Source organism: Hypanus sabinus, chromosome 16 (genome assembly GCF_030144855.1).
Source record: "Hypanus sabinus isolate sHypSab1 chromosome 16, sHypSab1.hap1, whole genome shotgun sequence".
NCBI classification, from domain to species: Eukaryota; Metazoa; Chordata; class Chondrichthyes; order Myliobatiformes; family Dasyatidae; genus Hypanus; species Hypanus sabinus.
In genome coordinates, this window is record NC_082721.1 from 21,730,917 (window position 1) to 21,758,714 (window position 27,798).

The 27,798-nt window shown below is 43.4% G+C and overlaps 1 protein-coding gene across 1 annotated transcript; it reads left to right on the plus strand.

The window, feature by feature from the left end:
* Window positions 1–27,798, plus strand: rgmd (RGM domain family, member D). Its single transcript, XM_059992399.1, has 4 exons — window positions 1–63; window positions 2,664–2,907; window positions 3,162–3,691; window positions 26,889–27,798. The coding sequence occupies exons 1-4, from the start codon at window positions 1–3 to the stop codon at window positions 27,546–27,548; spliced, it is 1,497 nt and encodes a 498-aa protein (XP_059848382.1). The 3' UTR covers window positions 27,549–27,798.

Below are 27,798 nucleotides of genomic sequence, written 5' to 3' on the forward strand. Positions count from 1 at the left end.
ATGGCTTGCCCTGCAGAGCGGAGCGGCCCATCACTGGACACCGTTAAACTTCCAAAAATGATGGTGAGGTGATTTACAACTTCAGTTTGTATAGCGCCTTTAACATAGCAAGTGCTTTCCATGGTGCCTTTTCGAAGTTTAATGAAATAAAACTGCTGCCAAGCTATATAAGGAAACACTGGGGCAGTTGCTGTATTTAAACAGAGTTCAGAGTTTTCTACAGCCCTGTCTAGAGACCTCGTTGCATTCTGATAAAGGGTGTCGGCCCGAAATGTCGACTGTTTACTCTTTTCCATAGATGCTGCTTGGCCTGCTGAGTTCCTCCAGCATCGTGTGTGTGTGTTGCTTTGGATTTCCAGCATCTGCAGATTTTCTCCTGTTTGCTGCATTCTTTCCCGCGCACATACTTCGTCGAACTGAGCTGGTCCAAAAAAAATGCCATTGCCCTAGTAACCGTTTAGCAACAGAAAATTCAACAAGATAACACCAAACAAGTATTACAGTTGCCGGATGCTAAAATAAAAGAGAACGCTGAAACTTCTTTGCAGGTCGGACTGCATATACAGAGAGAGGGGTCGCTCTGGAGATTACTCTGCATCAGAATTTATCCAAGATGCTGCACTAGTAACTACTTCTCCCGTCACAGTTGTTCTCTAACGTGCCGAGAATTCATACCATTTCCTGTTTTTATTTTCGAATGTAACTACACTTGCTGTTAATTTGTGTGTGTGTGTGTGTGTGTGTGTGTGTGAATCCCATCATCGAGCAAGTAAACAACGCAAGCAATATCCAGCCGGGAGAAAGGTCCACATTGCCAAGAATTCACACCATTGCAAAACAACGAGGGTGTGTGTGTGGGGGGGGGGAAATAGGGAGCTTTGAACCCATTGCTGACAACAGTTCTGCGACCACTATTGTACGAATACAGGGAAAATATATCTTTCCATTCAATTATGCTAACAAAAACCTCTCATTTAAAATGCGGGAAGTCTGCAACGGGAACAAAGAACAATATTTCATCGCCAAGCAAACTTTACACCTCGGAGGCCACCAATGCCTTTGAAGACAAGATTGGCTTGATGATTGCCTCTAACTAACAACCTTCCTTCACTGATCTCAACCCTGATAAAGGGGTTGCAGATTATGCGCTTGTAAATACTCGTCAGTACTGTTGATTGCACTTATTATAGGCTGCCGTGCGCCAATAGCGCCGACTGCAAGGCGGAGACTGAACGAGGCAAAGAGAAGCACCGGCTTCCCAGATCTTGCAACCTCAAACTAACATGTTGCATCCCCGCCCATTTCACATGGACAGGGCTAACCAGGCATTTAAAGGGGAGGTGGGGAATGAAACCTACGAAGACGGCAAAAAAATATTTAGAGCACCTTTCACCTCTTTTTTTTGGGGAATAACATTTTTTTGCTGCTTTCTTGACACGAAATTTACAGAAAACGCGGAGATTACGAAATCCCACAGCCAACGGCAATGGCGAGATAAATGTTCTCTTTTATTTACACTGGCCGGAACATCGACGAGAACTCCCCCACCTTTCTTCGAAATAGTGCACGCTGTTTAACATCGTCTAAGCTTTAACCGAAATTCAGGACTTCTGACGATGCAGCACAACCCCCGTAAATCCACTGGACAGTGAGACATGGCAGCAGCTCAGCGACCCACTGCCCATAGCCAACAATATTTAACACATATTTCACGTATAGCTAGGTTTTTTGTCGAATAATTAGTTTACATTTAACGTCAATTGTAATTCACACTGCTTTTATTGGCATACCATCATAGACGTTTTATGACACACTTTCAGTTCACTTTGACCATGCGAGGCGAACAAAAATGGTCAACCCCAATTCTCTGGCTTGCAGTCCACAACCTTCCGGGTCTTCACAAAGTTGTGAATTCTGTACGTTTCCACCAGTCCACACTTTCCAAGTACCCATCTTGTTTTTTTCAGCGTGGGCTCCTACCTCCACCACCCTCACGGGTACGGAATATTCCTCACCGCTTTCTGAGTGGCATTTCTCTCACCAATGAACTTAAACCTCCCTGGTTACCGATGTCTGCAATAGGAACCAGGACCTTGCTGTTCGCCCTATATAAGCTACTCGTGATTTTCTTCACCTTACCTAACTTTTCACTGAGCCTTCAAAAGAAAACACCAACCTAGACCGTCTTCCCATTTTCTGGAAGTGTTAATACATATCATCATATCTTATTGGCAATTGATTAGTTGTATTCCTCTCGGTTCTCTCTGGTTTCTGCGGAGACCACCCACCAAAGGGCGACGAACAAAATGGTTCAGGCAGCATCCGTGGAGGGGAATTGACAGTCGACGTCCCAGTGTAGAAGAAGGGTGCCGAACCGAAACGTCGACATCCTCCACGGACATTGCCTGACCTGCTGAATTCCTACAGCAGCTTGCTGCTACAGATTCCAGCATCTACAGTATCTTGTATCTCTAAGGGCATTGGGGAGTTAAATGAACGCTCTTAGTATAGACGTTTCAATACCGCAGAATAGCTAGAATTCGCAATAAGCAGTGGTTTAAGGGACAATGTGGTGGGATATGTGGCCTTTTAGTTTCCCGCTTTTTAAATCGGACGACTCACCCCTTTAATTGTAAAGGATCTAGTCGTTCGTGATTGGCCAGAGCGGCTGTCAACCAGGTTCGCCCGGCAGTTGGGTTGTCTCAGATGTTTTGAGCGACAGGCTGAGGCTGAAATTCTTGAGCTTTTCTTCCCGCAGAAGGAGGGCCGTTCACTTCGCCGAGCAGTCGACAGACTCAAGCCGCGCTGGATGGATTGGCATGGGGAAAGGCAGCCGTTACCCTTTGGCTAAAAAGCTTTACTCGTCTGTCTTTGCTATGCTTGTTCTCTCAATGTGCCTGAATTCAGGTAAAAAATCGTGTATTTATGAAAGAAACATTTAAACATTTTAAAAATAAGCAACTTTAACTTGCAATGCTTTAGGAGAATATATTCACGTATCACGGAATTTGGAAGCCCTTTTAAAAGTAGCTTGCAAAAGTATCTTGGAGAATATGTAGTTTAAGTTCGCAAAAACTTTTGGTAGTTTGGAAAAAGTATTTTTAAAGTTGTAAAACTGTTCCCTCGCTCTTTTGCTAACTCCTTGCTCTTGTTGCTCGCAGTGCATTGCCAGCAGTGTAGGATCCAGCGATGTAACGCCGAGTTTGTGGCTGCTACTTCTCCAGGGATTGGGTTGCAAGAGGAATCGGAGGGAGGAGGAGGTGGAAACGGCGGCGATTTCTGCATCGCGCTGCGAGCTTACTCGCAATGCACCAAGAAGACGGCCAAGTACTGCCGAGGGGACCTGGTCTATCACTCGGCGGTGCTGGGCATCAACGATCTCATGGCACAGCACAACTGCTCCAAAACGGGACCCACAGCCCCCGTTAAGCCGGCGGGCACGGAGCGGAGCCGGCTGCCGGAGCTGTGTAGCTACCAGGGCAGAGTCAACTCGCTAAGAGACGGTGGGCAAAAGCCCCCGAAGTTTGCACACTGTGGCTTGTTCGGCGACCCCCATCTCAGGACATTCCGGGACGAGTTCCAAACGTGCAAAGTGGAAGGGGCTTGGCCCTTGATCGACAGCGACTACCTGTCTGTTCAAGTCACCAATGTACCTGTGGTGCAGGACTCTAGCGCCACGGCCACTAGTAAGGTAAATGTGCTTTTGCAAAGTCAAGCGAAACCCCTCCACATTGCTCACACATTCAACCCCCTTTCCCTTCCTGCGCTTTTGTTTCCAAGGGACTGAAATGCGAGTGCCCTCTGCCGAATTAATTTGGGATTTAGGAGCCTATCCAAGCAACGTACTGATTTTAATTGTTGAAAGAACCCGAACGAAGGACGAGTTAGATTTTGGTTTACAGTGCACAGATTGTGTCTCGGGAATGAATTGCATTGGAAGCCGGTCATGATAACTTACAAAATGAATTCATGGTTGAGGAGGAGGGAAAAAGGAGTTTTGGGATACATCGGGGTAGTGGGATTAATTGGACTACACTTTCAAAACTTGTAAAGAGTGAACGTAAGGATGGTTGCCTCTCTTGCTTAATGTTTGGATGTGTTTTATGAGTGCTTTTTAAAAAAAATTACCTTTTAGTCTGCCACAGACTTGATTAATCACTGGCCCATAATTATTTCTTTTGTCAAACAACCTCACTCCTCCAAAAGAATCCCTCTGAGCCATAGAATGCTGCCTTTATAGTTGGCTTGTTTACGTAATTTTCCCGAATATATAGATTTAACTCGAATCAGTTATGGATGCACTTTATTGATGAAAATATTATTCTGTTTCTTAAATAAAGATTTAACTTTAAGCACTTCATTTAAATATAAGTATATATAATCCACAGTCATTTATTTCTCCTGGTCAGACATAATGGGTTAAGTGACTAAATTTCCACAATTAATTGTTTTTTACCTTTTTTCTTGTGAATGGATTAAGTTTGCTGCTAGAGCTGTATCTCCTCCATTCTCCTGCTAAGTCTGAAGCGGTAACAAAAACAGAAGTTGTATAAAGGACAGACTGCAGTGAACATTAAAAAGAACACAGCATCCTTGTCCAAAGACGGCAGTGGGCAGCCAGCACAGGCACACTTTGTGACTTTCAAATGACATCGGGTGGCTTGTATCCGACGTTGCTCGGTAGCCATGGCAATGAAACGGTGAAAAATACAACTGCTACTTATCTTCACGCACAGTGTATAGGAATGCTGAGGATCCATTGAATTAGATTTTCTTTTGAGGTTTGAAAAGCTTGAATTTTATTTACCTCCTCCCCTCCCGCCCTTCATTGAACAAATTTTACCATGGACATTGCTTAAAAAGTGTAAATCTGGTCTTGAAAAGAATAATGCATCAGTCCTGAGCATTTCAAACATAATGAGGATTATAATTCCAAGTTTAATTGATGTTGATGGATTGCTACACTTTGAAGGATGCACCCTTTATGTTATAATTGAGTTCTCCTAAGTGTGGTGACTGAAGATTTTCTTTGTATGTCAACATCTTTGTACTGGGGGGGGGGGGGAGATGCATTGAGTTGGCACAGCTCAGTTTCCTTGCCATCAAAGATCACTTGTACAGTTTTGAGAGGCGTTTGTTCCCCTTTCAATTTCCTTGCAAATGCTGAAGATCTGGTGAGATTTTGGGCTGGTGTCCTTTACTCTTTTGAGGGGCTGACTACAGCGGAATTTTCATCATTTACTCCCATTGGCATTGTGGGGCAGCCCGCTCCTGTATCATCTTCTGTTGGAAGTCTATTTGCAGAGGGAGCGTTATGATGAAGCTGAATAAATGCACCCTTTCTACGGTGACTTGTGGCCACCACGTGTTTTGGAAGGTGCTGAGATGTGGTGTATGGTAGGGCAGATATTATTTGAGTTAGGTTTTGTCATAAGAAACAGTGGGGGGGGGGGTGGGACTATAATTTAAAAAATTGCTTCAGGGAAAAATCTGTGATTAAAAATACTTCAGTGCCAATGTGACTATTCATAAACTTTTAACAATAGAGCTTTTACTTCATCTAAAATTAATATGCAGAAAAATCTTACATTCTATAACAAAAGCCTTGATTACACAAAGGGTTTTGTTTGCTTCCAGAAGGGGTTGGTAATTTAAACCTTTCCTAAAAGAATTCACATTTAATAATTTATTGTAAAAAGTCTGTAACAATTGGAACTGGTCCTCATCAGTTGTGAACCATTGTTGAACTCCAAGTAGCATTCCTAATTTTAATGGTGATTACAGTGGTTGTGGTTTGTTGTGCTTTCGCTGTCTTTTAGTCTCATAAAACAGCAATAGTCATGACAGATTGGAAGAGTGGAGTCTTGCACTGTAATCAGATCCCTCCCGCTCTACCTGGAAAGCCTTAAAGCGCTTTTCACACCAATCCTTCCGGACTTCAGAGTGTTCAGTTAGCACAGCTCTGTTAACCCTTTAGTGGCGAAGGCCTCTTTGCTAATTTCATGTGTACTTTAATGTGTATTCCCTTGTAATGAAATTTTTACAAATTTTTGAACTTAAAATGTTTGTTATTTTCCACTTTCGTCTTGAATAGAAGACTTGATTTTATCCAGTAACTTAATATCCCAAAGCTCTTCACATTAAGTCTGTGTATGTTAGATCTGTGGTTTGCAAGCTGTTATATGCACAAGTGGGAATTACATTGGTGCAACAATTAATTACCATAAAAGGTCAAAGTATTAAAGCCCCTCTGCTCCCTCTTTGGGGACTTCTTATTTTGAGAACACGCCTTTCTGGGACTTCCTAGTATATTTAACTTTTCCATATAAACTTTAAACTTTTTGTAACAATTAATTCCATTCAGAAAGTACTGCTTAGCGATTTTATTTTCGAGGTTTAGGAAAGTACAAGTAATGTATAAAAATATAAGGATTAACAAGGAGAAATTGGAGTGGAAGAGTTTATATTCAGTCAAGCTTAATTCTATTGGACAATTCAATGGTGTATAAATTGCAGTGCTGTACGTGTCACGTTAGCTTACTTGTTCAACAAAATACCCAGCAAGTTCAAAATAGCTTTTTAATTAGCAGATCTCTTTCGAAGTGCTTTCACTATTTTTGTTGTGCCTCCAAAACACTCTGTTTGTACAAAGCAAGGTTACGCGCTCAGCAATCAGATGACAGCCTAGTTGATGAGATTTTGGTGATGTCTGAAGAAGGTATTGGCTGAAAAGGTGAAGGATAGTTCCCCTGTCCCTTCCCTTCCCTTACTGATCTGACCTACATGTAACTCCACTTCTACCAATGTATCTGGGCTGCTCAGTTGAGTGGCAAGTAGAGATAGAAAATAAAATGACAACGTTGCGAGTGAATAAGGAAATTTTTTTTTAAGTCTAAAAGAGAAGAAAGGAGGTTTGGAAAAATACAGAGCTTGGACTAAATTTTATTTCCCTTAATCGTCATGGGATTTCAGAAACCACACCTTTCAGACTCTGACCCTTGAGCTTGCCTGCTGAGCCAAGCCAACACAGAGTCTGAAGAAGGGTGATCAGAAAATGCAAGGGAAATTTGTCAGGAGGCCATTCCCCCCCAGGCATTGCCATTCAAGCTATCTGGGATCTCTAGTCTGCTTGGGTGTGAAATTAGATGCAACCAATCTGAGCCCAAGGGCTTGTTATAATATTTTCCTTACTTTGTTTGACCCAGGGACACTTCTTTAATTTACTCTGTTGGAATCTCGACGTCATTGCTAGGCCAACATTAATACAAGTGACGTAGTTGGCCATTCAAGTGTCACATGTTGATTGGCCTAGTTTCATATTTAAGCCCGATGAGGGAAGGTTGGCTGATCTCTTCCACTGAAAGACAAGGAAGACACAAATACGTACCCACAGGTTTGTGGCCATTATTTGTCACGGCATCCACAGTACTAAGAAGATGTTTATTCTGATCTGAGTGTGATGCTGAACTGGCTGCCTGGCTCGGCATTAGCTTAATTGTCTATCAGAAAATGCGCTCAACCCAAACCCAGTTTTATTTTCAGAATATGTGCCAAACCCAAATCTTTTTCTGAGAAAGGAAGCACTGTCCTCAGAGACAGGCCAGAGGAAGTCCATGAAAATGAAGAGGTTAGCATATGAAGATTGGTTGATGGCTCTGGGCCTGTACGTGCTAGAGAGTGGTGAGGGGGGGGGGTGGAATTTCATTGAAGCCTATTGAATAATGAAAGGCCTAGATAGAGTGGACATGCAGAGGATGTTTCCTATGGTGGGGGAGTATAGAGCCTGAGGACACAGCCTCAGAATGGAATGACAGCCCTTTAGAACAGAGGAGGTGAAATTTCTTTAGCCTGAGGATGATGAATCTGTGGAATTCATTGCCACAGACAGCTGTGGAATCCACGTCATTGGGTATACTTAAAGTGAAGGTTGATAAATTCATGATTAGTAAGGGTGTCAAAGATTATAGGGAGAAGGCAAGAGAATAGGATGGAGAGAGAAAATAAATCAACCATGATGAAATGGTGGAGTGGGCTGAATGGCCTAATTCTGCTCCTATGCAGTTGGTCACAGTTAGAAGTGTTGTGCTTTGCCATTGACCTGTAACATTGGTGATTGACTCTGATGCAGTGATCTTCAGCACCACAAAACTTCATACTTTGAACGCACTTTTACCTAAAGCATGAAGGGAAAATATATATTCAGGGCTTGTTATTATGGGAGAACTGCTGAATTCCCCAAGTGCTTAACATAGAGAATAATCCGAGATGATAATAAGTACAAACCTGCGAGAGTGCTCTCATGGTAGAAGTATTGATTATTTTGTACTGGGCCTGTGATTCTAGCTTCAGTATTTTGCAAGCTTTGCACTGCTTTTCAGAGGGAGCAGTGATTAACAGTCTCCCCAACTCCTGGTGCAGATTTGCAGCTTTCACAGAGCGCTGCCTAGTCGATGAAACAGCTGATATTGTCAGTCCCATTTTTCAACTGAAAATGCTTGAGGCTGGGGTGGGTGGAGTTTGAAGTGAAGGGTGTAAATTTATATAAAATGGGCTGGCCATTCAGCCCATTACTATTCTTTACATGAAGCAAGTTGTCCTCCTTAGCGGAATTTACACATTTTCCCAAATCTTACAAGGGAAGATGAGTGAAAAGTTTCTAATGCAAAATCCTGAATGGAAGTTATTGCTTGTCGAGAAAGTGGAAGCGTAGTTAGTCACCTTTCAAATAGCGGTTTAGGCACTTGAAAGAGAATCATTTGCAAGGTTCTGAGGATACGGTGGAACTGATAGGTTTACAGTGCTAGAAGCTAGCATAGTCGATGGGACGAGTGGCTTCCTGAGGCAGAACAGTTCTGTGGTAGATTAGCTTGGTTGTGGCTGATCCAAATTCTTTTGGTTTAAGTCTGCACTGGAACCAAAGAACCATTTATTTAAACATTAAGGTATGCATCACTATATCCTGGCATGTTATGTGAATGTGGTTTCATTTACACTATGTATTTTGCTGAGAGTGCCAAGGATCGGTGTGTCTGTGTGCAGATTCCAGGAAACGCCAGGACTTTGTACTGCTGCAAGCCCCATTTGGTCTTGGCTTGCATTAAGTGTGTGTGCCCGGCTCTGTGGGTTCAAAGGGGGGAGCGGGCACATGCAGATCTTCCATCAGCAGCTGAAACCAAATTCGGAACAATTACTCCAGGTCCCTCAAGACAGAAGTATTGCGAGGGGCGGGGAAAGGAGTACACTTTGTAAAAGTACATTAGTGTCGCATGTGTTGTTTGAGAGTCCCAGTGCAATTGATGAGGTAGAAGTTATTTGTTTGAAGCCTAGGTCTTAAAAATAGTAGGTGTTGAACAACACTCAATGGATCAGACAGCACCTGCAGAAAGAGTGTGAGAGGTAAAGAGACAGATTTCATTAGCACAATTGAAATGCTGGAGAAACTCAGCAGGTCAGGCAGCATCTATGGAAAGGAATAAACAGTCGACATATCGGAGATCTTTCATCGGGACCTTATTGATCCAGGTTAGTCTGAAGATTCACCAGATTGAATCCTAAGGTTGCAGGCTTGTTAAGTGGGGAAAGGTCAAGAAATGTATAAAAACCTTTTGGGGCTTATGGTTGGTTTTAAGTATGTGATATCAAATGTTAATTTAGTGCATGCGTTCTCTAAAATTGTACACTTTATCACTTACTGAATGCAAGTTTACTTTCCTAAACATTAGTTGGGTAAGTTTCTGTTTACAGAGCAACATTTTACTGAGTGTGCCGCAGCAGAATTACTGAAAATGGGTGGATTTTTACCACCGGCATCATTGGTGACAGAGATGTGCTCTATCAGCCTGTGTGGTCCAGCAGTCTGTGTGCAATGGAGAAGGTCAGCCAAATGAGCTGTAACTTCAAGCACTTGAACTCTGTAGCATTGATGTATTTGACCACTAAATCAATGGAAATTCCCATTGTTTACTGTTTTTTGTTTTGAAATTTTCCTGAAATATTTTTCTTTAGGGGAATCTCAAAACCCAGAGGGGCTGAGGGAGTGCTGCACAGTCTGAGGTGAGCCCCTCAGATGAGGAGCTAAACAGAATCTCCATAGTCTCAACCTGACTGATGTGAATGGCAGCATTTTAGAGAAGAAAAGGGGAATTATCATAAGTATTTTCTTCTCACAGCATTACCCAGCAATACAAGCAGCTGAACTGCATCTTCTCAACAGACTGTGGGCTTCTGCTGGAATCACATTCTGTGTGTCGAGTTCCAAGGTCTGGGGTAGGAAATATTTGGCGTGGGAGGAGATGATGTACAAGTATTTTCCATTTACGTGAAGCAGATCAGACTGTGCCTAGGAGGACAGCACCTCTGTCATCATCTTAGTTGGTGCTTGACAAAATGAGTCAAAAGTTGTGAGTGTCGAAGGTCCAAGCTGTTTATCTCAGGAAAGCAGTCTAGGAGTGGAGTGGGTTGCAGGCTTGTGGTTGTATGGTGCAAACAAACCAAAATCACGGGAGCAATCAACGTCTAGATTGACCAAGATATCTGGTAGTTAATTGCTTCAGGTCCCGCAGGAATGGTTCGGTTCTTGCCTATTTTGTTACAAGCCTCAAGGTGTGTTAACTTCGATTATTAAACAGCAAGTGCCAAATTCATGAGATTTATTCCACAGAGTACGTGATCAGGAATAGGCCACTTGGCACTGAGTGATCTGATTGAGAAAGAAGAATGATGACTCTTACGGCATCTGTTGCAATCATCCAGGATCCCAAAGTGCTTTACGGCTCATTCTTTGAGGTGCCGTCACTGTTGGAAATGAGCTGCCAGTTTGTACTAGGCAAGCTCTCACACACAGAAGGTAATAATCAAATAATCTTTTGGTAGCGTTGGCCAGGAGATAAAGGCAAAATAGACTGCAGATATTTGGAGAACAAGTCATGGCTTACAACTGAGTTTGATATGATTCTTGATTAGTAGGGACATTAAAGGTTTTGTGGAGAAGACAGTAAAATGGGATTGAGAGGGATGATTGAATGGCAGAGCAGACTCAATGGCCTAATTCTGCTCCTGTGTCTTTCAACAGAATGTTGCAAAAGCTGAGCAGATCAAGCAGCATCTATGGAGGCAAAAGGTGTACGTTGACATTTCAGGTTGAGACCCCAATGTAGATTTTTGACCCAAGGTGTCAATGCCTCCTTTTGCCTCCACTGATATTTTTTCTTTAATTCAGGGATTGGTTGGTCTCCTTTTCCTTGAAATAGTACCATGGGATCTCTTGCAGATGGTTTAATAGCTCATCCAAGAAGCTGAAACTCCAGGGACACAGCACTCCCTATGTACTGGACCAGAGTGCTGTACTGGATTTTTTTTTGTGTGTTCTCAGCCCCCAGGAGCGAGATTCAAATCTTTCTGACTGAGGCAGCAACCATAGCTGACTCCTTAAGAATGAACTGCGTAGTGGCTTTACTCTGTGCAAAACTCTGCGTTATGTTTGGTAAATTTCGAGTTGGCCCCTTTAAGAGGCCCACAAGGAACAAACCTAAACAATAGAGGCCAGATTCTGACTGGAGGCCAATCTCCTGTGGGACTTCTATGCAAGGAGACTGGCCTCCCAGTGCAAAGAAGGTAGCCTCTCGATTGCAGGTATTTTATTAAGAATCTTAACTGTGATCCTGAATCATATACTTGATGTTGCTATAATAAAATTCTTTTTTTTTGTTGCCTTGTCAAGCTCTTTAAATTGTTGTTTGTTTTATTAGGGACATTTTACTGAATGAGGGGTTTCATTCTACCTGTCTGTAACCAGTTAGTTCCATCATATTCAGTCAATCCACAAGACAATTCAATCATTAACTGCCGCATTGATAATTAAGAGAACTGGAAAATACAGGCAAATTGTTGCAGCAGTGTTGAAAAGGGAATTTGCAGGAGAAACTCAGCAGCGTATAAAAAGTACTGTAAATTTAGTTAATTGATTAAACGTAAATGGAAAATTGGAATAATAAAAAAAAGTCTGCTTAATAGTCTGGAGTAACACAGAGGTGGGATTGGGAGATCTGCAGTTACTAAAACAAACCCCTAATCTGTTTCTGATGAGAAAACAAGAGAAAAGTGCGGTTTCTGCAGTATATTTAAACCACTCTCTTGTGCATGAACAGAAGCAGCTTTTTTTTACAGTGGTGTCCAGCCAGAAGCTGGATATTTGCCAGTTTTTTTTCTTTCTTGCCAATGGGACAGGCGTCCCTGCGGAACTAAATTGGTAACACAAACGGACTTCCAATTAGTGGTGAATAAGCAGTGTTGTGCTCTGGATTCTAATCCTCTGGGAGCTGGCCCTGCACTCATTCCACTAAGGAGTCCTTCTGTTTCATTGCCCTCAATCCTAGCTGTATTCATTTTTTTGGGGTCTCGGGTACAAAATGGCAGTGCAGTTGAACTCCCAGTCCTTCCCAGATGTTTCTGACCCTTAACAAAACTTTCATTTTAATTTTGCTTTTCATTTTTGTGGGGGGGGGGAAATTACTGCTTTTCGTCTTGTCCCTTTACAAACAAGTATCAGGCACCTTTTTTAAAGGCTTGGAAGATGCTGTCTCAGTGGGCAGTTACTACTAATACAGATTGATCCGATTGAATTCAGCAGCTCTAGCTTCACAACAAACTAGAATTAATACTGTGAGAATTGCTTGTGTTTCTGAGGTTAAGCTGAGAGGACTAAACAAGTTTTTGGCTGCTTTAAAAATAACATCAACATTGGAATCCATGAAGTGGAGGATGTGCATTTCTCTGGACGGTTCAAGTGTCTTTCCGGATACACAAAAGCCCCTTGCAGCTGGACTAGTATGTTTGAACTGTGTTCTCTGTTGTAATTTCTCTGTTGCGGAGTAGGCGCAACGGGCCAAGTGACCTATTTCTGCTCCTATATCTTACTGTAATAGTTTATGTTTGAAAACAACAAGATACCACAATGGACGGTGTAATACAGTGTTTATAAAAAGTATTCACACCCCCTCTTGACAGTTTTCATGTTTTATTGTTTTACAGCATTGACTTTACAGTGGATTTAATTTGGCTTTAATGACACTGATCAATAGAAAGAGACTCTTTCACGTCAAAGTACAAACAGATCTCCACAAAGTTGATTACAAATTTAAAGCAAAATAATTGATTGCATAAGTATCCACCCCCTTCAAGTCGGTATTTAGTAGATGCATCTTTGGCAGCAATTATAGCATTGAGTCTGGACAAGTCTCTAGCTTTGCATATCTGGACACTGTATTTTCCTCCCATTCTTCATTGCAAAACTGCTCAAGCTCTGTCAGATTGCATGGGGATCGTGAGTGAACAGCCCTTTTCAAGTCTAGTCACAAATTCTCAATTGGATTGAGGGCTGGACTCTGGGCCACTCCAGGACATAACTTTGTTATTTTTAAGCCATTCCTGTGTAGCTTTGGCTTTCTGCTTGGGATCATCATTTTGCTGGAAAATAAATCTTCTCCCAGGTTGCAGTTCTGTTGCAGACTGCATCAGCTTTTTACACCAGGATTACCCTGTATTTTGCTGCATTCATTTTACCCTCTACCTCCACAAGCCTTCCAGGGCCTGCTGCAGTGAAGCGTCCCCCCACAGCATGATGCAGCCACCACCATGCTTCATGGTAGGGATGGTGTGTTTTTGATAATGAGCTGTGTTTGGCTTACACCAAACATAGTGTTTTATGACCAAAAAGCTCAATTTCAGTTTCATCAGACCATGGGTCCTTTTTCCAGCTGACTTTGGAGCCTCCCACGTGTCCTCTGGCAAATTCTAGCTGAGATTTCATTTGAGATCAACAGTGGCTTTCTCTTTGCCACTCTTCCATAAAGCTGAGACTGGTGAAGCACCCGGGCAACAGTAGTTGCATGCACAGTCTCTCCCATCTCAGCCACTGAAGCTCGAAACTCCTCCAGAGTTGTCATGGGTCTCTTGGTGGCCTCCCTGCTAGTTTCTTTCTTGCACAGTCACTCAGTTTTTGAGGCAGCCTGCTCTAGGCAGATTTAGAGCTATGCTATATTCATTCAATTTTCTTAATGATTGACTTAACTGTACTCCAAGGGATATTTGGTGACTTAGAAATATTCTTGTATCCAGCTCCTGTCTTTTGCTTTTTAATAACCTTTTCACGGAGTTGCTTGGAGTGTTCTTTTATCTTCATGGTGTAGCTTTTGCCAGGATACTGACTTCCAGATACAGATATATTTTTACTACAATCAATTGAAACACCTTGACTGCACACGGGTCTTCAAAAACATCTCCATTTAACCAATTATATGACTTCTAAAACCAATTGGCTGCACCAGTGATGATTTGGTGTGTCATACTAAAAGGGGTGAATACTTAAGCAATCAATTATTTTGTGTTTTATAATTAATTTAGATCACTTTGTAGAGGTCAATTTTCACTTTGACATGAAATAATCTTTTTATGTTGAAGTGTCAAAAAAGCCAAATTAAATCCACTGTGATTCAATGCTGTAAACAATAAAATATGAACACTTCCAAGATTGGTGAATATCTTTTATAGGCACTGTAACAAGCAAATAATTGGGATTTGAAGTAATATTGAATCAATTTTGAATATTAGCTGAGGCACCAACAGAGTAATTCCATTAAATGCCATCCTGATAGAACTTGAGAGATCAGGAGGAGTCGACCAGTTGGTCCCTCAAACCTTCCCTACTCAATGTGAACATGGTTTGATCTCCAGGCTCCTTGGCTAGTCCCCCATAACCTTGAATCACACAAGTACAAAAATTTGTTTGCCACCTCTCTAGCTACCTCCAGTGACCCAACCTCTGAAGTGCGTAATTCCAACAATTTATCACCATCTGTAACTTGAAATTCCCATGCCTCTTCATCTTAAATGACCACCCCCTCATAAATCAATGATGTCCTCTGATGCTCTTTTGTTTAATGTCTTTACACCAGAGGTGACGTGGCTTGCACTAGATCAGAGTAAAATTTTAAATTTGGAATAGATCACATTTGATTCAGCTAACCCAAGCACATCATGTTTCTGATGCAGCAAGTAGTATTGTGCAGTGTAATCTGAAATGCTAGTTTCTACTTGGTTCGTTGTGCTCTTCTCCCCAGTACAGGTGGTTCAAGTTTCGCTCTTAAACACAAAAATTGAGACTCCTTAGAATCAGGTTTATTTAACTGATGTAGGACATGAAATATGCTTTGTGGCAGCAGTGCCGTGCAAACACACAAAAATCTATAAATTACAAAAAATAGATGTTGCAAAACAACAGGAAAAATGAGGTTGTGTTCATGGGTTCATGCACTGGTCAGAAATCTGGTGCGGAGGGGAAGAAGCTGGTCCCTCCTGTGCAGCAATGTGAGTGAGCTGCACAGTGGACAGAGACGCCTTCTGGTATGAGATGTCCATCGAGTGATCCCATATTACTATTTTCAATGAACGTAAGGAAATTCTTTCTACTGCCCTGGTCAAGGTGAATAAAAGACACTGAAGTAGATTACCTAGTCGGAAGTACTGTTTGTGGGAACTGATAGTGCGAAAAATGCCACTTATGTATAAGACTTAAGGCTGATTTATACTTGTGCATACGGGCTACACCGCAGCCTACGCCATAACCCTGATGTTCACTTCTGCGTCGCTCTACGCCATAGCGAGCATGCGTTGGTGTGCGCCAAAACGCTAGTTGACGGTGGGGTTTCTATGCCACTGTGTTGAATTTCTTCGTTAGAGACATGAAATGCATTTCAAATATTTTTGCATGTCAGCAGATAGATTTGACAATTTGGTTCATCTATTTCTCATCGGCGTATGCACAGCCTACAGACATGGCGGAGAAGAAGCAACCGGAAATGCGATGCTACCAAGTGGACCAATCACGGTTGTGGTCTGCGTCGCCACAACTTGTGAGTAACTTTTCTGCAGAGGTGCACGTCACCTTACGGCGTAGGGTACGCGGTACCTACGAAGCAGATGCAACACACAAGTATAAATCAGCCTTTACTTTGCAAGTAATGCCTCCAAACTTTACGGTGCTATGGAGTTTTCTCTTGGCGTTGGTGACTGCAGTACATTGGGTCACTGGTTTGGCTTCAGGGAAGCTGCCTTCCACCAATGATGATGCAGCAGAGGCCCCCACCCACCTCCCTGTCATTGCCATTGTCCCACCTCTGTTTGGGAATTGATTGCACATAAGCAATGCAAGCTTAGTTGAGACCAGTGAAGTGTTAGTGGATCAGGAATTCTGTTAAGCTATTGGATGAGTCATACTTCGAATTCACAAGGATTCTGTATTTGGATCCGCTGTGGTTACGTTGAGTTGAATTCAAGTGAAAATTTTTCTTAACACCCATCTCAAATTAAAAAAAAAATTTTCCTCTCCAGTCAGAGGCACAGATTTTCATGGCAGCCACGAAAGTCTTGAAATGCTGCAGAAATTTCTAAAGCAATGAACTTTGCCTTTTGGCCATCTTTGTATAGATGCTTATTGCTGGTCTAGACTGCAGTGACAATGAGCAGGAGCTGGGCCCAGTGCTCATGAGTTACACTGAGGCTGCTCACAAAATTTAACTTTGCAGGCTGGGGAAAAATGTGCACACGTGTTTGTGGTCGTGTTGTGTTTACAAACAAACCGCAGACACACACAACTTGTGCAGCAGGCCCTCAGCAACTGTCTGCAACCTCATTTATTCCTCTCTCCCTCATTTGGGACCCCTTCCCATCCAACATGACTTCTTCTGTATTTCTGTGGGGGGAAGGTGGCAGGCATCTGCCCCCAGTCCCTCCCTTGCTCTCCATGGTCTGAGATGCCATGCCAGAAGTGTTGACTGGGAATATTGGTGGAACTTCTTTCATTGTCTCCCTCCTTTCAATTACAGAATAATTGACAAAAATCAAAAGGCAAATTGCAATAGTCCATTTGTAGGCTGGTTTTTTTTTGAAAACTTTTTTAATTGCATTTTTAAGTAGTTACAAAGTAAAGTATGAAAAAAAAATGTATATAACCCTTCCCCCCTCCCCTTAACCCCTCTCCCCTATTTTGTAGATTGGTTGATGTAACTGCAGCTGGGAGTGTTGTGAGGTGGCAGTAGCAGTTTCCTTTGGGGAAAATGGAGATGCTGTAGCGGTGTGCTACACGCAGCGCTAAAATAACGACACGGAGTCGGTAAACTGCAGTTAAAGAAGATTTTATTCGAACTTTGCAGCTTTGCTTTAAAGCCTCCCTGATCCCGCCCTCCCCGGGCGCGGATGCTGTAGGGGGCACGTACTCACAGTCCCGCACAGGCTTTTCCCTTTGTTGGTGAAGCAGACCTGGCGCCCTTTTGGGACTGGCCTTTGTGCCGGCACGCTGGCTATTTGTGAGCCGGTTCGAGTGCACTAGGAAGTGGGTCACCACAATGCCTTAGTTTATATTGATTCCAGATATTCCAATCAATTTACAACTGTTAAAACATTTCCAACTACTTATGCAAAGTGAGAAACGGTTGTCCAGTTTAGATTCCACATCAGTGGGTTCTTCTCCAGAACTTCACTGGTGGTCAGTGAGGAAAGATTTATTGTCCAGCCTGTCCTTATGTGGAGACTCCAAGGGGTGTAGACTTCATACACAAAGCTAGCATTTATTGCCAACTCCTAATTGTCCTTGAACTGAGAAGATAATTTTAGGTCAACTGTTTTCTGTGCTTCTTGAGCGGAAATCTAGATGAGGAAACAGATTACCTTCCCTGAAGAAATACATCGAGTTCCACCGGCAGAGCTGGGCAACTCTGGCAAGTCATTCCAGGTTTTCCCTATGTTCTGTGTAAAGAAGTTACTCCTCAGGGCTCTTTCACACCCCTTCTCCTTTATGTTGTATCTGTGCCCTCTAGTTTTGGACTCCCAACACTGGGGAAAAGTCTGATTGGTCTTACCCATACCTCTCATGATTTTTATCAACTTCTGTGAGGTCTCCTCTCATTCTTCAATGCTATGTTGCCAAGCACTTTTCAAATTTGCAGATTCACAGGTCGTCTCGAAGGAACTTGTGTATGGTATTGCATCCACGCTTTGCTGTGAGCAAGGTGTCATTTTTTAATTCAGTTCATTCGAATCTTGTTTCTTCCTCTGCATCAGCTTTTGAAAGACACCCATCATCACACGACACTTCAATATCATTTTGCTTAGCTCTGACAGTAACTAAATGTACAGTTTAATTTTGTTCTTTCACATACCTTAATTATCTCATTTCCAAGTGTGAAATACGCTAGGTGATGTTAATGAGTAAACTCTCATGTTTAAATCAGAGTTGCATTTATTAGCATTGGCGTATGTTGTGAAGTTCGTTGTTTTGCAGCAGCAGTGCAAGACACGAAAATTACTATAACTTACAAAAACAAATAGTGCAAAAGAGAAATAATGAGATGGTGGTGTTCAGCAGTTCACAGACAATTCAGAAAACAGGTGGTGGAGAGGAAGAAGTTTCCACCAACATCCTCCAAACAGGTTATCTTGTCATTATCATATTCTTTCTTCGTGCTTGCTGGCTGTAGAAAGCTGTAGCATCATTCTAAAAACACTTTACAAGGTGTAGGGAACATCAATACAGTTTAAGATGCACTTAGTAGTCTTGTAGGACAGGAAGTTCAAAAGTAGTTGTGTGATCTTTAAGGTAGCTGATGTCAGCCAGTACTGTTAATTGCCCTGTGCTTTAGAATGGTAGGATGGTAGCTAGGTATTGATTGGGGTTGCGGTCACTTTTGAGACGGATTGGCCTGCATCCAGTTCTCAACTGCTTTTTCCTGTGAGAACCTGTCCCTGGATGAAATGCCAGGTGTTGACGCTGTCCAGAAAGAAGCAACTTAACAAAGTCCCATAACGTGTCTGGAGATTTGGAAAGGGGCATGTTTATTTCAGCACTGGTGAAATCCAAATGCCCCCAGATCTGTTGCTGCATGTAAGTTAGAGAATCTGGGTGTAATTTGCCCTGTTCAGGTCTTTGTGGGTTTAAAACATGGCATTTATGGCTCAAAGAATGGAACTCTCACCACTGAGCCAGGATTCTGTATGCTTGGAGTCAAAATGTGGCAACTTCAGCCTGTAAATCTGTTCACACTGACCATAGGAGATGCCATCTTTCCGATAAAGCACCCTATCCAGTGCATCCTTATAGGCGCACTGTGGAATCATAGAAATACTGTATACAGCACAGGAAAGGACCTTTCTGGCCCAGCTTGTCCACACTGACCACAAAGACTGCCTGCTAAATTCACTTGGGCCCCTATCCCTCTACACCTTTCCTGTCCATCTAAATACCTTTCCAACTTTGCAGTTGTATTTGTCGCCACTGCTTTCTCTGGCAGTTCATTACAAATGTTCACCACTCTCTGTGTGGGGGCGAAGATGGTGGGGGTGGGGGGGGGGGGAAAGCTCAGATCCGCTTGAAAGAGTTAGATCAGGGGTTCCCAACCTTCTTGTGCCATGGACCCCCGAGGGGTCTGTGGACTCCAGGTTGGGAACCTCTGAGTTAGATCAACTTATCGCTTAAATCTCAAAATGACGATCTCATGGAGCCATAGGGAGATACAACGCGGGGACCGATCTTTCTGCCACCATTCCACCTACCATTAAGAACCCACTTTTCATTAACCTTATGCTTATCTATATTATTTTCTTCACATTTCCATCAATGCCTCCTTGATTCTACCATTCATCAATATGCTTGTGGCAATTTACAGTAGCCATTTAACCCCCTGACCCACATGGTTTGGGGATGTGGGAGGAAGCATGAGAACCTGGAAGAAACCCATTTGGTCACAGGAAGGAAGGACATGCACGCTCCACGCGGACAACCAAAGATCAGGATCAAACCTGGGCTTCTGTCGTTGATTTGCTAGCCACCCCCTCATTACTATTAAATGCTTGACAAAGGCTATGGGAGTGAATCCAAACAGGAAATCCAGAGCGGAGCCCCTGGACGTCACTGAACATCCTTCCGGCAGCTCCTGCAACCAAGCTGGTGCTGAATTGCTTCGCTTTCCTTTGGACGACACCGGTGAGGATGAGAAGGGTGACTGGGCATCCCAGGATCTCCATAGCTTCTGCCCTGGAGGGGTCACCCTGGCGCCACTCTCCATTGTCCTTAAAGACAGGTGGATACTAGCATCATCGTCAGTGATGGAGCTTACTGTGATTGGATATTGAATTTTCTTCATTACAACAGACTCTTCTTCAAGAATACTTCATTGGCTGAAATGATCTTTGGGATACAACTCAAATATTTTTTATGCATCACTTGTGATCGCCTCTTCTCCCTGCTGTCCCACCATAAGCTTAGTGCATGTATTGTGCTGTGTGAGAAAGGGTCCCTCATTCAGTTTGCCCCTTGCGTCCCATATCATGGTGTTGTACAGATGTCAGTGAATTGAGGTTCATCGTGAAGGAGCTGCTTGGCTTCTCACCACTTGGACACTTGTTGCCTCCGATTGTCTAATCTGCAACTCTTTAACCCCAGCAGAGTGTTCTCAACCAAGGTCACTCACAAGTTTTCTCTGTCAACTCATTTCCAAGGTAAAGAGCAATTATGTTTGGAGAAGGCCTTTTCTGGTTCACAGATAAATGGGAATCAACTTGTCAAGATCGTAAATTGTGCCCAGAATTAAACTTTCACTCCCTGTGTGACGAGGCCAGTGTGTGGATCATTTGGAGTACACTGTAGTTGCTTTCAAAGTTTGCTTTGTCCAAACCTTGCAAGTCTGCAGTCTTTCTCACCAAGAAGAGTAAAGAGCTGAAGCTTCCCCTTCACCACCTCAGAAATGTCAAAGTTTCAAATTAAATGTATTATCAAAATATGTACATGTCACAATATAGTACCTTGAGATTCAATTTCTTGCAGGCATTCACAATAGAACAAAGAAATCTAGAATCAGTTTAAAAGCTACACACAAGCAATGGCTGACAAACAACCAATGTGCAAAAGACAGAAGTACGCAAACACACAGATACAGTAGATGGGTAGATGGATGGGTGAGCAGATAGTTAATACCAAGAACATGAATTGTAATTGAAAGTGAGTCCATAGGTTGTGGAATCAGTTCAGAGTTGAGGTGAGTGAAGTTGCCCATGCTCATCAGGAGCAAGATGGTGGAAGGGTAACAACTATTCCTGAATCTGGTGATGAGGGACCCAAGGCTCCTCTTGCCTCCTTCCCAATGGCAGCAACGAGAGGAGAGCATAGTCTGGATGGTCGGGGTTCTAGATGGATGTTGCTTTCTCATGGCAGTGCTCCTTGTAGATGTGGACAGTTTCTTTATCAACTCTGGGTCCAAGTCCTAGAATACCCTACCCAGTACCTCTGTAGAAGCTTCTTCATCGGAAGCACTACAGAAGTTCAAGAAGTTAACTCACCCCAAGAAGCTGCTGAAGACAATTTGGGATAAGGAATAAACTGCTAGCCTTACTACCAAAGCTAACATCTCACAAGTTATTAAAGAAGACAATACACTTGTAAATTCTTGAGTCACTGGGAGGGAGTTCGAGGGAGACTTCTTTACCCCTGAGTGTAGTGAGAAAGTGGGAAGCAATCCAATCTGGCTCTGTCCCATAGCCCATAGTGTTTACCTCAAGTTGCCATTCTAATTTCCTTTCGAAATTGCTGGCAATCTGTGCCTCCTATACTCTTGCAAGCAGTCAGCTCTGGGTCATTATCTGTGTTTGTGTGATCAGCTGTGATGGGGTGGAGGAGTCAGTTGTCTAACCCGTCATCCTCCTCGTGTTCCTCTCGATGAGGAAGAAGTAGTGTAGAGGTTAGCCCATCAATATTACAGCTGCATTGGTCCGGGCTCCTTCTGCCGCTGTTCGTAAGGTGTTTGTAAACTCTCCCCATGACCACGTGGGTTTCCTCCAGGTGCTTCGGTTTCTTCCCACATCCCCAAGACGTACAGGTTAGTAGGTTAATTGGTCACGTGCATAATTGGGCTCGTTGGGCCAGAAGGTCCTGTTACCATGCTGTATCTCTAAACAAAGTAAATTACTGAAGTCATTTACCGTATCCATCCCCAGATTTGATGAATTTGAGCTTGTCCTGTTCCATTCACTAGGTCCACATGGACCTTTCCCTTCTCTCTATCCCCTCTCCCCACACAAGCTGAAGGCATCAAAAGAACCCATTAATCCAGGCAACATGAAGGCTTCAATTGATGGCAAGATGGAGTTGCTTTCATGCTGCCTCTGTATTGAATCCTAAGGGATGAAGTCTAGGCCCACACACGCAAAAACTCAGTCATGCATACGCGCGTGGGCGCACAATTTCCCAGAGGTACTTGTAATCATAAAATAAGGTTGTTTTATCGGTCAGTAAATAGAAGTTAGGAGTGGCAGCCGCTCTTGGCAATGGTGAACTGACGTTGGTCTGAAATTAGCTTGGAAGAATGGGAGTCATTGTTAAATTAACAACATGGGCTGCTCCTGTCACCTAAAGATCTTTTAATCAAGTGGGTCTTTTTAAAGTTAGGTTATGTCATTCTTTCTGTAACCTTTTTAAAGCAAGTTAGAAAATCATCCTCTGTGCATTAAATAGGCAGTTTTAGTTCCATACAGGGGTTAGGCGACACGGTAGTGTAGCGTAATGGTTAGCACACTGCTTTACAGTGCCAGTGACCCAGGTTCAATTCCCACCACTGCCTGGAAGGAGTTTGTACCTTCTCCCTGTGATTGCGTGGATTTCCTTTGGGTGCTCCGGTTTCCTCCCACAGTCCAAGGGTGTACTGGTTGGTAGTCGTTGTAAAGTGTCCCATGATTCGGTTAGGATTAAGTCAGATTTCTGTGTGGCGCAGCTAGATTCTGCGCTGTATCTCGATAGATAAATCAATGCACACGGGTTGCCTTGTTACAGCATCGAGTTGTTACATCCTTGTTGCCTATAGCAGTATTCAGCCCCAGACGGACCTGCGGTGATTTCGATTGGAGGGAATGGAAGTGGAGTTGTTTGATCAGTTTGCACATTGAACACCACACATATAAAATGGGTTGCTGGCAGCGTCCACAGAGAGAGAAACGACCTTCGAGAATGAGGAAAGTTGGAGGTATTACTTTTAAAATGCAGGGAATATTGGGTGGGATGGAAAGACAGAAAGGCAATGTCATGGATTAGAAGATGGGAGATTAAATGTTGACGGTGCAGAGAAGTGAGAGCAGAGACGGAATTAACAAATGATTCGGGAGGGGCTGTAAATAGGTTAGATTATCTGAATGACCATGGGAATAACATTGTGAATGCTGTAAATGTGGGAATCTAAGGCATCAATTGCTGTTTTATCTAGAGTTGTTAAACTCAGCTCTAGGTCTCGGAGGGCTCAGAAAATGTGTTCTTGTTGTGTTGTTCTGGAATCCAGTGTTGAGCTTCATTGAAACAATGCAAGGGTGAACGTCAGTGATCAGGATAGGAGTGGAATGGGAAACTAAATTTATGAGCTGCTGGAAGCTCAGGGGCATCTATTAGAGACTGAATAGAGGTGTTCTGTATTTAGATCCCCCAGGGGCAAATAATTAAAGATTCAGGACTCAAAATTGTTGAATGGAATCTCCAGTATGGAATTGTAAAAAAAAGAATGACACCATTGTTATTCCGGATCTGATACAGCATAAAAAATACGCAATAAGAAAAAGAATACGATAATGAAAATAAAGAAGTACAACAAATATAAATACTTAGATTAATTACATGTACATAACAACAAGTGATAAAGTAGTGGTGATGAGGGGTGCTTGGTTAGTGGCTGGAGATATTGATCAGCCTTACTGCTTGCAGGAAGTAACTGTTTTTCAGTCTGGAGGTCCTGGCGTAGCTTCCTCCCTGATGGGAGTGGGACAAACTATGAGCTCCTCTCAGTTTACTGTGTGTACTTGTGTGGCAGGCACTCTGGGGTCAGATATATGCTCTAATTTCCAGGGGAGTGCCAGGAACGAAATTTTTTTAAAAAAGCTAGAAATCTGAAATGGGAACAAAAAAAGTTGGAAACACTCAACACTGCAAGTGGTATCTGTGGAAAATGAAATGGTTAACATTCCAGGCTGAGGTTCCTTGATCAGGGCCTGATGAGGTATCTATTACCTGAAAAGTTAACTCTGTTTTGCTTTGTACTGGAGTGTAGTGGTGGATTGTTTGTTGGTACTTTCCTTTGCAGGATCCATTTTGTCCTGCGAACATCCAGTCCAACCAGTGAAGTTTGCCAACTAAGTAGTGGAAGCCCTTGAGTAAAACAGCCTGGCATTGGAAGCCAAATGCTTTCTGGATAATGATCTGTAAGAGTTTGAGTGCTACACCGCTAGCTGGCTGATCAATGTCTTCATGTTCCGCATAAAGAGTGGGCTGGGGGCAGGAAGCTGTTTTTTTTTTAAAGAGGTCGTTTGGTTTACTGCTTGAAACGTTGGATTACAAAGAATGTTGAAGCTTTCAGCAGGTCAGGCAGCGTGTGTGGAGAGTGATGCACAATCACTGTTTCAGAGCAATGTCGTTTGAGTCATGGGCCCAATTCATTGAGCATCCATGTGAACCTATGGATTCTATTCAACAGGCATTCACTTCCACAAGCAATTTATTGTTTACCAAGCAGAGGGAGGTCTTGTACTTCAAGTTGTTACCCTTTACTTTAACCTACCTACCCACATAGCTTTTCAATGTGGTAGGAAACCAAGGATACCCACACAATCGGTGGAAAACATGCAAACTCCACACAGATAGCACCCTAGAGAGTAGAGTGCTACAGGGTTGCTGTGCCAGTAACTTCACAATGTACATTAATGATTTAGAAAAGGGGACAGAGTGTAGCATATGCAAGTTTGCTGATGACACTAATCTGAGTGTAAAGTAGTGCAGCGGATGCAGAGAGATATAGGCAAGTGTCTGGCAGATGGAGTACCATGTTGGTAAATGTGAGGTCAACCATTTTGGAAGGAAAAGATATTTAAATGGTGAAAGATAGCAGCATCGTGCTATTGTGCAGAAGGAATCGATACTGCTTGTACATGAATGGCATGAGGTTAGTTCTCAGATACAGTGGGCTATCAAGAAAGCAAATGGAGTGTTGGCCTTCATTGCTAGAAGGGTTGAATTTAAGAGCAGGGAGGTTATGCTGCAACAGTACAGGGTACTGGTGAGGCCATACCAGGAGTACTGAGTGCAGTTCTGGTCTCCTTCCTTGAGGAAAAAGATATACTAGCCTTGAGGCAGTGCAGGGGAGAGTCACCAAGTTGATTCCTGAGATGAGGGGATTAAACTACGCGGAGAGATCGAGTTGCCTAGGACTATACTTGCTGGAATTCATAAGAATGAGAGGGGATCTTATAGAAACAAAATCAAAAAAGGGATAGATAAGATGGTGGGAAGAAAGGTTTTTTCCCACCTCTAGGTGAGACTAGAACTAGGGGACATAGCCTCAAGGTTTGTGGTAGTAGATTTAGGACAGAGATGAGGAGGAACGGCATTTCTCAGAGAAAAGCGTATGTGGAATTTTCTGCCCAGAGAAGCAGTGGATGCTGCCTCATGAAATAAATATGAGACACAGAGAGAACAGCTTAGTGGTTAGCACAACGCTTTGCAGTATCAGGGACCCAGGTTCAATTCCTGTTGTTGCCTGTGAGAAACTTGTATGTTCCCCTCTCCCCCGTGACCACATGGGTTTCCTCTGGGTGCTCCGGTTTCTTTCCACAGTCTAAAGACGTGCTGGTTGATAGGTTAATTAGTCATTGCAAACTGACCCATGATTAGACTGGGGTTAAACCAGGGGTTACTGAGTGGCGCGGCTCGAGGGGCCAGAAGGACCTTTTCCAAGCTCTATCTCAATAAATAAATAAAATATAAATAGGTTATTGCATAATGGTGGGATTAAGGATCGGGGGGGGGGAGGGGGAGGTGGGGGAAGGTGGGTAGGTGGAGCCAAATCAGCTTTGGTCTTTATGGTAGAGTAGGCTCGACAGGCCAGCTGGCCTACTCCTGCTTTTATTTCTTGTCCTCATGCAATCAGGATTGAATCTGGGGAGTTGGTGGAGCTGTTGCTCAAGCCGCTTTGCTCCCTGTAGATTGCACAATTAGTTTCCGCCCTTCACCTCTCTTGTTTGGTTCCACAATCATATACCTTGTTGGGTGGGCAAGGTCTGTGCGTGACGGTCAGTCGTGTGTGTGTGTGTATATATATATCACAGAAACAGGCCTTTCAGCCTACTGAGTCTGGGCTGACCATCAAGCAACCAATTACACTAATCCTACATTAATCCCATTTCTATTTGCTTCCCTGAGATTCAGTTATTTACTACTTGCTGCCCATTACGCTGCTGGCGTTTGAGAGCAGCCTTGAAGATCCTCTGTCTCTGTCTGTCCTTCCTCTATTTCGCCCCAGGTATGGCTCAGGGTCCTCAGTTGTACACAGATACAGAAGCATTCTTCATTGCTGTATCCGTAACTTTTTAACCACTCCGAGTGGTTAGTCCCGAGCTGAACCCCCGAACCTGGAGGACCGGTAGACCACTCTTAGTCTGACGTCTAGTCTTTGACCATTTTGGCATGGGTGACTGTACCAAGAGCCAAAGCACGAGGCCCCAACTCCAACCAATGTAGCCCTTCAGGTCATTGAGGCACACAAGCCTCCATACCTTACGACAAGTTTTTGGTCCTCTTGGAGGACTGAGATTCACAACAGAGACTGTTTACAATAGCTAATGAACCTACAAACCTACCTACTAATTCAACCCCAAAGTAGACCCTTTGGTCTATAATGATATACTAGCTGTCAACTAAAAAAAAATCTAAATACTCACATTCCCTCAACATGAATGCCTTTTGTGACTGGCTTCTGGAGATGGGTGAGTTGGCATTGTGAAGGCACTAATCAAGTTTGTCTTGTGCTTCCTTTCAGATCACGATCATTTTCAAGAGCTTTCATGGCTGCACGGAGCAGAAGGTCTACCAGGCAACCACAGACGGCCTCCCGCCAGCGTTTGTGGACGGCACAAAAGTCGGCAGTGAGCGGAACGGAGGGAACAGCCTGAGGATCTTGGAGAAGGTGGGCAGCGATCAGGTGGAGATCCAAGCCAGATACATTGGGACCACCATCATTGTGCGCCAGGTGGGCAAGTACCTGACCTTCGCCATCAGGGTCCCTGAAGAGACCTTGAACTTTGCGGACGAGAGCGTGTGCCTGCAGCTGTGCGTCCACGGCTGCCCCAGGAGCGAGCTCATCCAGGAGCACACCTTGTCCGGGCAGTTGTCTGGTGCCAGGACGCAGGGCCCCAAGCAGGTCTACACGGTGGAGAGCGCCACCTCCAAGTGCCGGGAGATCCTCCAAGTGGAGGACGTCTACTTCCAGTCCTGCGTCTTCGATCTCTTGACGACTGGGGACCCGGCCTTCTCCATGGCTGCACATGGAGCCCTGGAGGACCTCAAAGCACTGCATCTCAATGTTCTCAAGCAGCACAGTTCTCCCAGGACAGGGACAGGGAAAAATGGCACTCCAACCAATCGCCCGCCATACCCCATTTACCTGGCATGTCTTGCCTTCCTCATAATCTTCATGTAGTGAATGTGTATACCTTCAGATTGCAAATTGTCTATATAATAATATATTGAGAAATGTACATATGTGAAAATGAAGTGTAAAGTGCCTGTATATATAGTTGTATTGTATGAATTATTGTATGTTGAGAGGCTTTCTGTTAGTGACTTGTGTTTTCTTTTGTGTACTCTTGATTTTAAGAACCTTGTTATTTTTGGGGATGTGGTTCCAAGCGGCATCTAAACTTTGCCTATTAAATGTCTCCAGCTATAGA